The following is a 17,183-nucleotide window of genomic DNA, read 5'->3' as shown; positions in this document are numbered from 1 at the left end:
TCTTCTTGACTCTTGTTGTAAATAAGAAATATCATCAAAGTACACAACAACACATTTGCCAATGAAGGGTCACAATACCTAATTTATCAAGCGCATAAATGTGCAAGGGGAATTTCTTAACCAAAAAGGCATCACATTTCACTCATACAAGCCATCTTTAGTCTTAAAAGCGATCTTTCACTTATCTCCTAGCTGAATTTTGATTTGGTAGTACCTACTACGAAAGTCAATTTTGGAGAAGGTAGTAGCACTATGCAACTAGTATAGCATATCATCGAGTCCAGGTATCAGAAATTAATACTTAATCATAATTTTGTTGACAGCTCGATAGTCAATACACATTCTCCAACTCCCATCCTTCTTAGGGACTAGAAAAATAGGTACAGCACAATGGCTGATACTTTCTCAAACCAATCCTTTAACAACTCTTCAACTTGTCATTAGACTTCGACATGTTCCTGAGAACTCATCCTATAAGTAGGCATGTTAGGAATGATTTCTCTTGGAATGAAGTCAATGGCATGCTGTATGTCTCGCATGGGAGGTGTAACATCCAGAAAATTTTAACCCTGATTTATTAACTTAATTAGTGTAGTTAGTGAGTTAATGAGGTGTGTGGCTAGAGGGGCTTAACTTGGCATAATTGATGTAATTTCAGCCCTAGAAGTGGGTCCGGATCGATGGGGGGTCACCCAAGTAAGGAAAGAGGACGAAAAAGTAAAGAGTTGTATTCTGTACCACACGCTGTGGTGCGTGGTTGGTCCGCCACGGTACACGAACTCAATTTAAACGTAACAGGTTCCTTTGTGCTATGCGTCGTGGCAAAGGGCAGCATGCGCAGCGTAAGGCTAAAAATAAGATAAATCAGCTCATGAGCTGCATGAAAATAGAAAAGAGAAAGAGGAGGAAAATGAAGAGCTTGGTTTTGGCTCTGCTAGGGCATGACTTTTGGTCTCATTGTTGATAGATTGGAGCTCCCAAACACCCAAGGTAAGATCATAGTACTTTCTTCTTCCTTTCTCTCCCTCATTTATGATGATTATTTATGGTAGGTTTTGAGTTAGGAGATGGATTTTCAGTCCATAGGAGTATGGGTCCGATTCCATTAGTTAAAATGTGATTAATGGGAGTGATTTAATGTATTGAAACACTACATTGATTATTTTGAAAGTCGTTAGTCCATGGGAGCATTTAATATCTGCAATTAGTATTTATAAGATAGTTAGGAGAGATTAATGTACATTAATGATGGTTTGAGGTGTTATTAATGATAATGTGCATTAATGGAATCTAATGAGCCTATTAGATATGAATGGGTAGTGGTTATGAGTTGGTAAAATAGTGTATGGGGAGTTTTATGTTGATAAAGCTTAAAGAGCTAGATGATAATGATATCCTTGTAATATGGTTGTAGAGAGGTTCGTCTTGGCACCATTCAAGCATGTTGAAACTTGGGGAAATTGATATAGTGAGGGGTAAACCTTTGACCTCTCAGAGGTTTGAGGTAACCAAAAAAAATTTAATTTTTATAGTTGTATGTTAATTATGTTGTGAAATGTGTTTTATGGTTAATTTGATGATGCATGTTGGCAAATACTTGATTGTGAAATGGTTTTGGAGAAAAGAAAATCTTGATTCTACCACCCTTAATGTTTTATGAAATTACTTGTGATTTACTACTATGGGTGGAGAATTGTGATGAAAAATGAGTTAATTATGAGCATATGTGTTATGTGAGTTCATTGTTTGAGAAATGATTATTAAAATGCATATTATGTGTGAAATGTGCATAGCATGATCATTGGCGGGAGTTTGCCTAGGGAGAGGAGTAGATTGGTTGAAATCCACGTGATATTGGTAGTGACCGTTAGAATCGAGAATTAGCCTTAGCATCGATTGTTGGAATCGGGAGGTAGCCCTTGTCCTATGGTTGTTTCGGGACTATCCTACTTGTTTTATGAGGGACTCGAACCTAACTAGTCTCCACCAGTTCATGAGGAGGCTAGATTAGGGGTACAACACCTCATGGTTGTTAATATTGGGGGAAACCGAATTACATGAGTGAGTGAGTTAACCCTGGCCCGGTAGCTCCTCACAAGTGGAAGGCTGGGTTAGTCCGTGAAGGACGTAGCCATGTAATAACCACCGATTTTGTGTCTGAGGTAACAGGAGGATATAAGGTTGGTATATGATCATGTATATAAGTTCGGCCACATAGTTGTTAGTTTTGTGGTCCGGCGCGTGTTAAGGGCACATGGTTGTTATTTTTGCGACCCTGAGTTATGTTTTTAAAAATAACAGGATACAGTGTTTTGTGGCAAGCCCGATCACATGGTTGTTAGTTTTGTGAACCGTGGCTTAATGCTATGTGGAATATGTATTTATATGCCTATTTGCATTTATTTACAATTAATATGTAACTGTAAGGGTTAAGTGAAACTTGGTTACTGAGTGGTTGTACTTACCCCTCAATTCTTAATATTTCAGGGACTAGCTAATCGGATCCAAGTCAAGAAAAACATACTGAGGCTTAGGATTTGTGGAGTAAATCATCTTTATGCCTCTCTTTAGTTGTTTTCATGTATATTTATTAATGTAATTGCCAACTAGGATTAATTATCATGATTAGTGTACTACTTGCATGATTTTGTATTTAACTAGTGTATTTTGTACCTTGGGTTAGTCATTTTTTGTTGTGAACCTGAGGATAGGGCCAAAATACTCGTGCAAGTATGAACATATGTATTTTTGAGAAATATGAATGAAATGGTTGATTTTGTGCAACTTTTCCTCCCCCTCTATGTTTTGTAAAAATTAGGGTTGAGTGGTGATTTTGTGAAATAAGTGTATTTAATTGCGTGTGGTGTGTTGCACGAGTCTGCAAGAGTCCATTGAGTATGGTCGGAGGGTTGGTGTAAGCTATCGGCACTTGTGGTTGAGTTGAGGCACCCTATTTAGAAAATTTTGTGAAAATGTGTCAAAATCGGTTTTAGTGTCCAACTTTTGATAGAAAATGAATTTGAGTATGAAACCAGTGCCATTAGCTAAATCTAGAAAAAATTTCCGTGTAGACACCGAAACTACCTTAATCGGATGTCGGACAGAGATTTGGGACGCGTCGGAAGTTCGCTCCCTATGCTGTCAAATGATAGCACTGATCTGTCAAATTTTGTGCAATGCGCTGCGGCGTATGGTGCCTTACATCTCGGCGCACAAATCGTAAGCCATGGTGCACGTGTCAAATTTTGTGTAAAAATTTATTTTGAGTTTTAAAACTCATTATTTGAGTCCCAATTGATTTCCAAGCTTCCGCTCTATTTTCAAAACTCTGATTTGGAGTCCTTAAAATATGTTTGAGATTTAAACGGTTGAAAATTGGGATTCCTTAAAATAGATTTTGAGAAATTCATTTATAAACCCTACAATTCGTTAATTCTTGTGAGTTAAGCCCTGGATTACCATAATTTAGAGTTAAGTGTGATTTAATCTCAAGGAGGTTACAGGAGGCAACCATAGTGGTATCTTATTAGATATTACATTTGAAAATTCAAAGAGTAACGGAATGACTGTTGGTGGATTGGTAGACTCATCATTTACCTCAAACACCATAATAAAGCTCATCATTTAGGCTTCAAACTTCGACAGCTTGAATTCTTCCTTAGTCATCAAAGACACTAATGGCTTAGATGTGCTAAATTCCCTCAAAGATTGGCTAATCTCACTAGGCAGTAGAGGCGCTAGTATAAACTTGACACCATCTTTCAGAAAAAAATAGGTATTTGCATGCCCGTTGTGCATAGCATATCGATCATATTGCTATGGCCTCCTCAAGAGAATGTGGCATGCATCTATAGGAACAAAAACACATAAAACTTTGTCACAATATTGATTTCCAATAGAAAAGGTCATAAGGCATTGTTTAAAAATTTTTACCCCATTCCTCTTAGTGAGCTAGTGAAGCTTGTAAGGTTGTGGATGATCATGTGTTAGCAACTTTAATTTCTCTATCATGTAGTTAGATACTACGTTTTCACAGCTTCCACTGTCAATGATGACATTACAAACTTTTCATTGGGCCGTGCAACAAGTGTGAAAAATGTTAAGTCATAGCCAAGGTTCTTCTTTGACTACAGTTGTATACAGACTTTGTTTAAGCACCCAATACTTCTCCCTGATCAGCAGGCGTGACCTCCTTGTCATATATGGGATCAGTGCCATAAAACTCAATCTCCTTCTTATCTTCTTTAAGTGCTTCATACTCTTGTCCTTCCCCAATGGTGACAACCCTCTGAGTAGGACAATCCATAGCAATGTGACCAAATCCTTGGCATTTAAAGCATTTGATTGCTTTAGAGCCAAATTCCTTAGCGGCATTTGGTGATGGTTTGCGTATAGCGCTAGATTGCAATTTGCTTAAGGAGTTGGTCTATTGAAATTCACCTTACAAACTTCTTGATAACCCCTGAAGGAAGAAAGCTGGAAAGAGGATCTCTTGGGCATCTGCTTCTCAACACACATGGTTAGACGGATTACATCATCCAAGGTCTAATACTGCTGAAGTTGGACTAGATGACTGATATATGTGTTTAAGCCTGCAAGATACCGGGCTATTATTTACTTCTCCTTCTCCTGAATGTCACACTTCATCATGAGTTGTTTAAATTCTCTAGTATATTCTTTTACACATAAAGATCTCTATCAAAAATTTTGTAGCTAGGGAAAGTTATCCTAGTAGTAATGATCTGGTAAAAATTTCCTCATGAGCTGGTGTCTCATTTTCTCCTAGGTCTCAATCTTGCACTTTCCATCACATTCTCGCTTCTGTCTGAGGTTTTCCCACCAAATGAAAGCATATTTCTTGAGTTTAAGGGCGATAATCTTGACTTTCTATGCATTTAAAATCTCCTTATATTCAAATATTCGTTCAACAGTTTGAAGCTAGTCTACGAACTCGTCTAGCTAGAGTCTTTCCTTGAATTTAAGAATGTCTACCTTGATGTCATTAGAACAGAATTGTTGTTGTCGTGGACGGCAGCAGTGACAAACTGCTACTCCCTAAACGCTATTGTCGTGAACCTCACATTCCACTTTTTTGGACTTCCTAAGCACAATGGTGATATCAGTTTTTTAAAAAAAAAATGCTTGGATTGCAAAACACGAAGACATCAGGGACTCCTCCTTTGAATCTCTCTCTTCTTCGACGTAATCCCTCAACTGTTCCTCACTCTCTCGCTCTCCAAATCAGCTCTGATATCAAAATGGTACAAAAACTGAATGGGAGAAAATATACTCTAATTTCTTGCTTCAAAACGTGATGCTAGTAGACAAAAAACACTGTCCTATTTATACTATTCGAAATGTTAAATGAAACAAGGGAAATAAATATCAAGTTACAATTGCTTTATTATGTGTTACTGGTGATGGCCCAATGAAAAATTGTTTCTACTCTTCCACACATTTCTTCCTGTTCCTTCATTGTTACTGTTGCTCCGTTTCAGATAATTAGAAAAAAATAAACATGTAAGCTTTAAACTTATTTTTTATTTATAGAATGTATCTTTACAAAATTTTAAGTTGATCATTTTATTATTTGTTATAGATATTATGTTTTGAATTAAAAATTTTAATATTAAAATATAAAATATAATCAAATCTCTTCAACTATCATTAAAATCTAATTATCATATCTTTTGGATTTTTTTTTTTTGGAAATTTCACAATTAAAAAGTGATTTTGATAAACGATATGCATTATGTCAATTGCAAAAAAGAAAAAAAAATGGAAGACTTATACACTTAATTTGATGATGGTAAAAAAATGTACTTAATTTTATATACTTAAATAATATACTTTTATCTAATTAAATTAAAATAAGTATATTTTGAAATGTTAATAATATTAATACCAAAAGTTTATTATGGTATAAATAATCTATAAAAAAACCTCATGCTTGAAATTGATTTAAAAGAAATTCTATAAATATATAAAACTAAGTACATAATTTTTTTTAAATAAAAACTATCAAGAATTTAAATAGATTAAATCATGTCGAAAAAAATTCCATGAAACATAATTATGATAATGTATTTCACTCATTCTTACTTCCGAATATCTTAATAATTTTAAGTATTTTACTAATGTTTATGTTCGAATATCTTAATAATGATTTTCAGACATGTGAGAATTTCAATTTCTATTGAACAAAACATCAGCCTTGGTCAATTAAATTTAAAAGCTTCTTGGTTCATTAATAATTTTAAGGAGACAAATACTCCCCTTTTATTAATATAAGACAAAATTTGTTCTTAATATAAGACAAAGTTAGAGTCATTAATGTTTTTTAAAATTTTACTTTTTGTTTATTTATTATTATATGAATTCTTAAATAACAATTTATTATAGTTATTAATTATGAAGGAGGGTATAAAATTGAAAAGTCCCATATCTTTTTAACAATTTTAATTATTTCCTTCGAACCACAATATAAGCCATTTTTAAAAAAATTTATCCAAAATAAGACATTTGATAATTTTTATATTTATTTTTTTAACTATATCCTTACTTTATTTATTACTCTTCTTAAAAAAATCATGTATTAAAATTTTAATTACTATTATTAAGGCTCTTATATAGAATATTTAATGAGAATATAAATGAAAAGATGTGAATATTTTTAAAAATTTAAGGTTTCCACTAATATTATTCATAAATTGTGAATTAGTTGATTATGGCTAATATTATAATCCGGAGGGAGTGTATACCTACTATTTCTTTATAAATGTGAAGTTGGTTAACTTTGTTTTATATTAAGAAATGGTGAGAATAATTCTCTAGTCTTATTTATAAATCATTTTTTATATTTTTCACCAAAATCAAGGAAATGCTTAAATTCATTAACCATGTCTAAAAATTAAATAAGTTTTTAATTTTACCCTATTAAATACGCATAATTTAATAATGTGTTTTTTTCCACCACCATTTAATAAAATAAAAAAAATTGTAATAAAAAATTAAATACATGACTTATAAATAAGATAATTTTTTTCTTTTTTATAAATAGAACTAGAGAAAGTACAGCACCATTAACATGCAAGTGCACAACATTTCTTTTCATGATGACGCTGACTCTGCCCAAACAAGTGCATTGTTTAGAAGAGCTTAATCCACCCGACATAATTCTTGTTCATGGGAATGCTTAAACAGAAGCTCACAACTCAATTTTCTGATTGTATTACTAAAATCCTGACTCGAAAGAACCGTCAGTCTGTTGAGGTGTGTTTCAATTCAAAGAAAATTATAAAAAACAAAAGCTGGATGAGAATACCCCACAAGCTGGTGAAACTGTAAGTGGTTTGATTGTAAAGAGAGGCTTTACACATCAGATAATGGCACTTGATCTCCATGATTTCTCAGCTATCAACAGAAAACGTTTCTCAGAGAATTACCATCCATTGTTCAGGTGCCTTTAGTGTTATACAGCATAGGCTGAAACTGATATACAAGCGTGCAGAGTCTTCAGTAGATAAAGAACTGGAGAAGCATATCTCCCTGCATTAGACATGGGACCTGATTAGTGACATGGTACCAGACTCCGCTTTTGCTCTGATTTTAAAGATCAGCCATGAAAGTCCCCTGAGTAATGGCTGAAGTTGAGGCTGCAATGAGAAGAAGACTAAGGTTATGAAGGCACCCCCTGTTTCCCATTTTGGAGATATGACGCTTGGAGAAAATGGCAAGTTGGTAATTAATGTTGTGGGAATGTGGAGCAGCTTGATGAGCAGAGTGGGGATGTTGAAAGTGAAAATGGAGGCCTCAAGGAAAGAGCAAGAACAGCATTCTTTCGTTTTCAAACTTTCCAGTTCTGTAAAGTCAATCCCTTTTTCAGCGTCACATGTTATTCTTCTTAGGACAAAATTTAAGTGTTTAGTGTGAAGTTCTATTGCAGCTATATTCAACCCTCAAGATATCAGATTTCAGTAGTTTAGAGATTTAGCTTTATGATTTTAAGGATAACCTTTTGTTTTCATGAATCACAGAAAGCCTTGTGCTTGTCGCCTGTCAGATTATTTTAAAAAAAAAAATCTTTTTCAGAAATTTTTTAGTCAAACTACTTGGTTCTTGGTTGACTTTTTATCATTTAAAAAAAATCATTTTGACAAATGTATTTACTCAAATCTTGCTAATTCCCTTTTTCTAACCTATCCTATTCAAGTCTGAGTTTACTTAAAAATTTTACTTCCTGGTCTAAGAGCAATCATAAGGATAAAAAAGAGAGCTTACATTATTCTAGAAGCGGCACGTTGGCCTTAAAAGAGAACAAAGTGATAATACATATATGCATAAATATAGAGGCTCGGAGGATATTTCTCTTCAGGTTCAATCTCTTCTACACCACAAAAAGTACATATATCCCGCTGGCTGATGGCTTATTGCTGACCAAAAAATAGACCTACACTAAGATGCTCCAGCACTTTCAAATATATTACCTACTATATCTAAAACAAGCAAGACAAAATTCTAGATAGGAACCAACATACATCCTATTGGCTACTACAGCAAAGTTAGCTGATGTGTAGAACCTGAAAACCGAAATTTTCAGAACCATTATAAGCAAATCTAACCGCTTAAGCTGCACTTTTCTTGTTTCTGAAATTCTCTTTCAGCATTGCAAATTTTTTCTTGCATTGATTCAGAGTCTTCCCTGGAACAGCAGCCGCAACTCGTTCCCATCTCTGGTTAGTTTCCTTAGGGAAAGCTTTCAGAGCCTGGACCAGTGCTCTTTCCTGAACAGCAGACCACACATCTTGATCTGAACTAGACGAAGCTCCATTGGCACTAGCCGAACCAGAAGATTTAGGGTTGTTGGAAGTACTCTTGCCATGAGACTCTTCAGAGTTCTTTGTCGTTGAGGTAGCACTGTTTTCAGGCCTTCCAGGAGTTGATTCACCAGTTAATTCTTCTCGGGTTGAGAGAGGAGAAGCAATTGTTGGTGCAGGTTTCCTTTTCTCAAGGAATGCATCAAATGATTTGGAAGAATCAGGCTTGTGGAGGAGAACTGTTTTGGTTGCCTTCAAAATTTCTTCCACAGATCTTCCCGTACCAATGTACTCTGAAATGACCTCCCACCTACGAGAAGTTCCTTTAGGATATTTTTGCATCCCTTTTCTCAATAGCTCGATTTCTTCTTTACTCCAAGGGTTTTCCTTCTTCTCATTGGTATTGCCTAGTGAGGCACTGCCACTGCCACTGCCACTTACAGAACCATCATTTTTATCAGTTTTCTCACCTTTCTTGTCATCTGCATCTTTTTTTGAACCATGAGCATCTCTTAGAATTTCCGCTTGCTCTGAGATGATTTTTCCTTCAATCATTTGGCACAAACTCCTCAACTCCTCAATATCGAGTGACAGGCAAAGACTTTCTACATCATCCTCAGATATGTCATGTAGTCTCTCTGACAAGACAGGTGCTGCAAGTGTTCGAAGACGAGTCCGCTCTTTTCGCAAGAGCTTTTTCTCTTTCTCCTTCACCTTCTTTTGTTGTAAAGCAGCTTCTGCAGCTTTCCTCTCTTCCTCATCCTTCCGTCTCTTCTCTTCTTCTGCAATTCTAGCAGCTTCTTCTTCCTGCAGTTTTTTGGCCAGAATCTTAGCTTCCTTTTTCCTTTGCTTCTCAGCCTTTTCCTCTTCCTTTCTCCTCAGTATTCTTGGGTCTCTCTTATAAGCATTATCAACAAGAGCACGAATTCGTGCATACTCTTCCTTCCTAGCTTTTTCTGACAATTTTGCATTCTGCCTTTCCATCCACCTCCTATGGTCTCGAGATTCAGCTTGCTCAAGATCAAATTCATCAGCATGAGGAAACTCCCTCCAGCTTTTAAATGCATACCAGAAATCATAGAATTCATCAACTTCTTTTAGTGGAGTATTGTCATCTCCTAAAGATGGAACTGGTTGACTAACTGACCACCGTCCATTCCGCATGAAAGCAGGACCAAACACTTTGAAGAAGTCTAGCAGAGAACAATCAGTGGGAATTTCATCATCAAACTCATCAGTGGAATCATATATTCTTCTTTTTACCGGATCGATCAGTACTTCATATGCTTCCTGGATTGCCTTAAAATGACTTTCTATTTCATCCTTCTTTGCCTGTTTTGCCACTTCAGTCTCCTCACCAAGCAGAAGAGCAGCCTGTTTATCTGGATGATACCTTAAGGCAGTTTCACGATAGCTTTTACGAATTTGATCCTCCGTAGCAAGATACCTTAAATGGCCCAAACCCAATAATGCATAGTGATCCTGTTGCTTGTCTCCAACACCAGATTTCTTTTTACTCTTGCTGCTATAAGAATCAGATGATGCAAAATACATCTGTTCCTTATCATCAACCACCTTTTTATCATCACCATCTGGATTATCTTCCTCAACACCAAGAAGTTTAAGGGCAGCTGAATGGAAGGCATGGCCTGCTGGTTCAAAGTTCGAAGCCTTAATAGGAAAGCAATTTGAAGAAACAAAAATTGGCTGTCCATCTACAATCTCTTGTGAGTAGGCAATAAGCTGGAGGTTCGTGTGTTTGGCCATCATGATGGCCTGCCAAACCAGGAAATAGGAAGTATGTTAGTGTTTGATGTCCTACAACAGCTCAAGTTCAATTCAATTTTCCCTCTAATAATTAATTATAAACACTGGAACCTGCATGGCCAAAAAAAGTTCAACCAGGTCATTACAAACAAACCTGAACAAGATACACATCATTCAGCCAAACCATAAAATCAGCAGATTAAAATCAGAACAGGTATAGACACTAGTAATCCCAGGCATGGAACAAATTTGAAATAGAAACTAGCAATCCGGAAGCTGCACAGAGAGTAGTGTGTGGCTGTTAGACAGCATTGTATCTGCTATTGTTTCAGCCCAAGAGCTATATCTACAACTCCACAACATCAGCAAAAAGCTAGCTAAACCTTCACAGCATAATGGCAATTCTCAAACACCAGGTGAAAGAAGGCACAGCTATAATATAACACATCAAATTAACGCACTCACGAGAATGCAATTATACAATTCCAAGAAAAAGAATTAAGATTCTGCTTCATCTATGCAACACAAAATCACACACGTATATGCATGGCATTGTTAAGCCACACCATCTATGCAAAGTAATTCTGCTTTAATTTACTTGCACATCTGTAATTTGAAAGAATGAGTGACCAAATAACCAGGGTGGCATGCATTTTCTCAAATGATGAAAATGCAATACCCAGTAAGCTTATGCAAAAGGAACAAAAATATATAGAATTTATTTATTTACTATGCGTACACAAGTTTGAATGGTCCATGGCATTAGGCCGGAAAAGGCACTAAGAGTAAGCTGTTAATGCAAGAAGAACCATGACCAACTTATCAAGAACCAATAACCTCTCAAGCATGCTGCGTTAGTTCACCCATTGTCGGAGGTATAATTACGTCTTCTGGGAAAAGTGAAATAATATCTTGTCATGCCTTTGAATCAGTTAATAGATTTCACAAGAGTATAAATGCTAATAAAGGCATTACTTCAACATAAGCAGTGAAAAATGTTAACAAATTTACGTTTTTTTTTCCCTCGAAATATATCCCTTCATTAATTCAAATTTCGTAGGATTTATTCATTCCTTCCTACCGGCACTTGTCTGCATCAAGTGGTGCAACGCAACAACCCCAACTAAAAAACTGAATTGGACTGGGCTAAAAACAAAGGGCTTCAAAATTCATGCGCGAAGGTTGGATTAGGCAGAAAAATTGAAACAAACACAGAAACATTTAGCTCTTGAACCATGAAACAAACAAAAGATTGAAAGACGGAATCGTGACAGATCACGTAAAGAAACAACAATACGAAAAGAAAAGAAAGACATGCGATGTGTGATGCGGTAACTGAACCAGAGAAATCATGATCAAAGCACAAGAACAAGGAAAACTTACCCAGAAAAAAAATTGACGAAGAGACCAGAGAACGTTGAACTTGGAGCAGCTGAAGGAAGAGTGAAACGAATGTAATTTTGGGTCACCAAATTGTCCGGGAAGTTTCGGCCTTTTATAGGGGCTCGGCCAACTTCCCTATCACAGTTGTCAACCCCACAGCCAGGTGATTTTTTTATTTGAGAAGAAATAAATAAAACATTTATACAAAAAAATAATAAAAATAAAATAAAAACACAAAATAAATGTTTATTTTCAAAATTTGTATATAAAATTAAAATAGACTGTTCTTGACAAATTTCTCATTTTTAAAATGTTCAATTTTTAGACTACATACAAATATACTATGAAAATCACACTAGTTATAACAAAGTTGCTAATAATATTTCTAAACATGTCCCATGAAATACGATACTGATATTTATTCAAAATAATAGTATAAATGAAAAAATCCTGTAATTCACCTAAATTTCTTTTATCAACACCTAAAAAATTTAATATTGGAAATTTAGATAATATTTTTAAAAATGAATAATTATTGATGATAATTAACTTTAATCATTGTTCAAATCTAAAATTTTTAAAATCAGTGGCTATCTTTAATATAAGTTCTAAGTTTTCAACTGATGCAAAGTTTTCAAATAGTTTCCAAAAGCATATTAAATAATTCCATGATAAAATCGTTGTTATGGATATATTATATATGTAAGAAAAAAGAAAAATGAATTTTTTATGTATTATTTATATTATAATAAATTATTGTTATTAATATCATTAATGTTGTATTTCCAACAATTAAGTGAATTAACCTAGTAAAATCTGCCCCTTTTCATTTGATTGGATAGGAGTAAATTTATATGACTAAGTAGTTTAGTCTAAGAAAAATGCCTTGCCTAATTTAAAATTGATAAAAAAAAAATGGTATCTGCATGGAAATAAATATAAGCTGCCAACAATTCTTATATCTTGTGCCCATCCATATGCAATAGAATTTGGAACCTATTCATTGGGTGAATCTCTCTGTATCTGCGTTCATGGAAGATCATGGTGATGCAGAAAGAAAGAAACAGACGTGCGTACATAGAACAACATCAACTTCACATGGCCCGAACCCACCTACTAGACTCTCGTTTTGCTCATCCACAACATTCTGACATTCCTCCTCATCAATTCCATTCCTATTACATCTGATTTTCTTCGTTTTCCATTAACAATTATGGGTAAGGGACCGTTCTCCTTAAACCGCTTCGATAGCTGTCATTAGCATAAGAAGGTGGCTGAGCTGCCTCAGCAGGTTGCCGGAGGGTCTGGCTCTCCGGGAAACACCAACCAGGGCGGTGGTTTCATAACCAAGGCCAAGAAGAAGCCTGGTGGAGCGAGCTTGTGGATGAGGTTCGATCTGTCAGGTTAATCAGAGCTCGTTGAGTTGGATAGGAACGCAGTTTTCAAGCGCGCAGCAATTCCGGCTCGGGATTTGAGGTTTCTGGGCCCTATCTTCTCCCAATCCGCCAATATCCTCGGTAATGATTTTAGGATTTTGTTACGTCTGATTTTCGGGACCTGTGGGTTTTGATGTTGTGGTGTTCCTTGTGTTTTGTTAGATTAGATATGCCATTGATTAGATTATGACTGCGGAACGTTTTAGCGTGAATGTTTGCTGGCAACAGAACTTGGAAATTGGAATGAGTGAAGAAAGTGATTGTATGTTTTGTTAATTTTCAATGGACTTAAGTTATTTTTATTTGCATTTTAATCAAAGATGGCAGATTGCGGTTTGAAATTCACTATAAGCCAAGCTGAATTGATTTATGCTTAAAGAGAATGATCATCAGACATTGGGTCTGTACGATTTGTACGTGGGTTATTTGGGGTTGTAATGAACCTTCTGCAAATCGTGTTATATGAATTTATAATCAGTCAAGGACAAGGATAATCCTTTGCCCGCTTCCGGAGGATTTTGTTTTTATTGATGTTTCCTTAAAAGTTATTGCTTCAATGGTCAATAAAATCAAAGCATGGCAAATGCTCTGAACAAAGAGGAATACCATTAGTACGTGGAATACCATAAGTATGTATTATACTCTAATTATCTGTTGCATAATTTAGTAAGATGATTGCTGCAAAAATTTAGTTACAAATTATTTTTCATCTAATTTTATATTTGAATTTTGGTTGAAAATATGTTCATCTATTATATTTTTCCAAGTAAAATTATAGCCTACGAACCGTTGGGCACACAGCATTTAAAGTCTTTCTAACGGACTGGCTACTGTCACAGTTGGAGCTTTTGACTCTAGATTCAACCATCTATACTGTTCTGACTTTTGCCCATGTTTGAATTTTATCTTATATTTAGAGGTGAAATGATGTTTATTTTGGCAACATTGCATCAATTTTGAATTCTCTGTTGGTGCTCAAATTTTTACTCTTAGTTGTAGCTATGGAGATTCTATTTTCTTATGTTTCTTTTCATTTTTTCTCGTATTTGGTAATAGCATGAGCACAATGAAGTATGGAATCATGTATAATCTCCTTTTCAGCTAGAGAAAAATCAATGGTCGTTAATTTGGAATTTATAAAGGCTATAGTCATAGCCGAAGAAGTTCTATTGCTTGATCCTCTTTGCCACGAGGTCCTTCCATTTGTTGAACAACTCAGCCAACAACTTCCAAATAAAAATCAACCTCAAGTTCATGCCCATGCAGATGAACAAGAAAGGAAATGCAGGTATCAACTGGCAGACAATTGTTAACAGCGCCAGAACCTGTTGAAGGTTTCCAGTCTGAGCTTCCATTTGAGTTTCAAGCTCTAAAAGATTGCTTTGGAAGTTGTCTGCACACATTTGGAGTCAAATGTGGCAGACCTTGAGAGAGTTGCATACCCTGCGTTGGATGAATTGGCTAGGAGTTTAAGCACCAAGAATCTTTAAAACGTTTAAAGTTTGAAGAGTAATGTTACACGTCTGCTGGCATGTGTGCAAAAGGTATGCTGCATAAGTACCACAGTCTTCTTCCTCTGCTTGCTATCCCTCTGTCAATCTGCAATTTTTTTCAAAGTTTTTATGAGTGAATGAGGGCAGTACTGAAGTTACCTATAGGTGGCTTTGGAGTGTGATGGATAAAGCTTAAACTTATTGGAAAAGCAAATATGCCTAGTGGAATGGAATTCATATAAGCAAGATTTCTGTTTATCCAAGGAATATAGTCATTGACTGGTGTAGACTTCAGCCAAAGGCCCTACTCTATATTCTATCAGCAATAGTTCTCTGGGGATATTTATAGTCATTGCAATGGGATGAAATTGAACACCATCATCTATTCATTACTTCATGCCTATATTACAAGTGCATGGTCCCCTTTTCCAGGTGCGGGATGAAATTGAACATCTATTGGATGATAATGAAGATTTGGCACAATTATATTTGACGAGAAAGTGGATACAGATTCAGCAAGCTGAGGGTTATTCTGGAGTCATAAACACAAATAGCCTCAGTACTGCTGCCCTAGCTCGTCAGTTTTCTTACAAAAGCGGAAGTCTATTGACTAGCAACTTCATGGACTATAATGATGTGGAGGATCTTGAGATGTTGCTTGAGGCATATTTTATGCAGTTGGATGGAACACGTAACAGGATATTGTCTGTAAGTGTTATTATTGATCGAAGCATAAACTTTATAGAACTAATTTTGTAGGACCAGACTATGTTTAATGTGTCATTGAAGTTTGAACATATCAATCTGTAATTTGATTCTTCTTTCATCCTATCCTACAAGTTTCCATCAAACTTGCACTAGCTTATCATGAATCAATATAATCCACCATGTCTGATTGTGGATGAGCAATTTTTATCATCAGTATGACTGGTCATTGGCTAACTTTCTTTCTTCCTCATATATGAAGAAGTTAAAAAGCATAGGCAAATTATCTTGAATCTTGATCAATTTGATTATTATAAAACCTGCTGAAAATGTGTTGCATGAACAGGCCTTTAGAGTTTGACTGACGGACTAATGTGTCACTTCACTTGTGTTGAGATAGTATGGTTCTTATTGGCTATGGATTTGCAGGTTAGGGAGTACATTGATGACACAGAAGACTACATCAACATCCAACTCGATAACCAACGAAACGAACTCATTCAGCTGCAGTTGACACTGATCATCGCATCATTTGCTATTGGAATTGATACTTTGATTGTTGGCATGTTTGGTATGAACATTCCATGTCAGTTTTATAAAAACACTGATGGACTATTTTGGAGGTTTGTTGGTTGTTCTTCTGCAACTTGCATACTTCTTTTCTTGCTTTTGTTGGAATACGCGAAGTGCAAAGGGTTGCTTGGCTCATGAGAATACTTTTTCTTTCAATAGAGGAACATGGCCAAAGCTGTGCAAAATACAACAGATTAAGTCATATCAAAACTCAAAAGATTCTTACACTTTAGAGGTGAATTGTAAAGTATCTTGATATCTAAGTTATTTAAAGGCACTTGGTGAGTTCATAAGTATACTTTGATACCAAAACTCATAACATAGCAAATCAAAGTTCGAATTCTTGCAAGAAGAAATGTTCACATTTAGTGTTTGACCATGCTTCGAATAGGATTATTTCTAATAGGAGGTACCTGTAAGCAAATAAAATTAGTGTTTTAGCAATTGAATGTATCTGCAATGTTCTAAAATCTCCCACCTCACACCCTAGAGGAGGTGGTGTCTTCACTGAGCAACTAGTTAGCCATTTACCTCTGCCTTCATTTTGAAGGTTAAGTATTATTGATTCAATATAAAAGAAAATCAATGTTAGATTCATATGATAATAAAAGAAATTAGGATGTGAGATATATGCGAAGGTGATGTAGAGACGCTTTTGCTAATATTGATGATAGCACATTTCATACTTTATCTAGTTAGTTTATAAACGAGTTTTTAAGTTCTCTGAATAGCTAGAAGTCTAGCATAGTTGTTAGCCAGATCATATTCACCAAAGAAATTTATTTGAAAAATGTATTTCTTTATTTATGTTTGAACTAACAAAGCAAAACAAATTCGTTAAAATATTGGGAGAATGATAGATAATGAAATAAACCCCTCCGAAATAAAGAAATAACAAATTGATCCTATGAAATATGATAATGCCTTTTAATGCCTCGTTTGGCATGGGGAAATGATTTTGGTGGAAGTGAAAGTGGAAATCAAGGTGGAGGTGAAAATGGAAGTAGAGG

At 35.3% G+C, this 17,183-nt stretch overlaps 1 protein-coding gene and 1 pseudogene across 3 annotated transcripts; one reads left to right on the top strand and one right to left on the bottom strand.

Annotated features, from left to right (window-relative positions):
- Positions 1-8,259: 8,259 nt before the first annotated feature.
- Positions 8,260-12,044, bottom strand: LOC129285114 (uncharacterized). 3 transcript variants are annotated; one of them, XM_054920669.1, is made up of 3 exons: positions 11,967-12,042; positions 11,323-11,473; positions 8,260-10,592 (listed from the first exon to the last, which is right to left on the bottom strand). In XM_054920669.1, the coding sequence occupies exons 2-3, from the start codon at positions 11,344-11,346 to the stop codon at positions 8,625-8,627; spliced, it is 1,992 nt and encodes a 663-aa protein (XP_054776644.1). In that variant the 5' UTR covers positions 11,347-11,473; positions 11,967-12,042; the 3' UTR covers positions 8,260-8,624. The 3 variants fall into 3 exon arrangements, with proteins under 3 accessions (XP_054776644.1, XP_054776646.1, XP_054776645.1); XM_054920671.1 differs by lacking the exon at positions 11,323-11,473 and having other exon boundaries at positions 11,967-12,044; XM_054920670.1 differs by lacking the exon at positions 11,323-11,473 and having other exon boundaries at positions 8,260-10,694; positions 11,967-12,037.
- Positions 12,045-12,961: 917 nt separating this feature from the next.
- On the top strand, positions 12,962-16,443 carry LOC129287104 (magnesium transporter MRS2-4-like; annotated as a pseudogene).
- The last annotated feature ends 740 nt before the right edge of the window (positions 16,444-17,183 follow it).

This window comes from Prosopis cineraria, unplaced genomic scaffold, assembly GCF_029017545.1.
Source record: "Prosopis cineraria cultivar Desert tree isolate PC_DT_omini unplaced genomic scaffold, ASM2901754v1 PC11, whole genome shotgun sequence".
Lineage (NCBI taxonomy): Eukaryota > Viridiplantae > Streptophyta > Magnoliopsida > Fabales > Fabaceae > Prosopis > Prosopis cineraria.
Note: the sequence above shows the minus strand (reverse complement) of the source record. Positions and strands in the feature narration are given on the sequence as shown.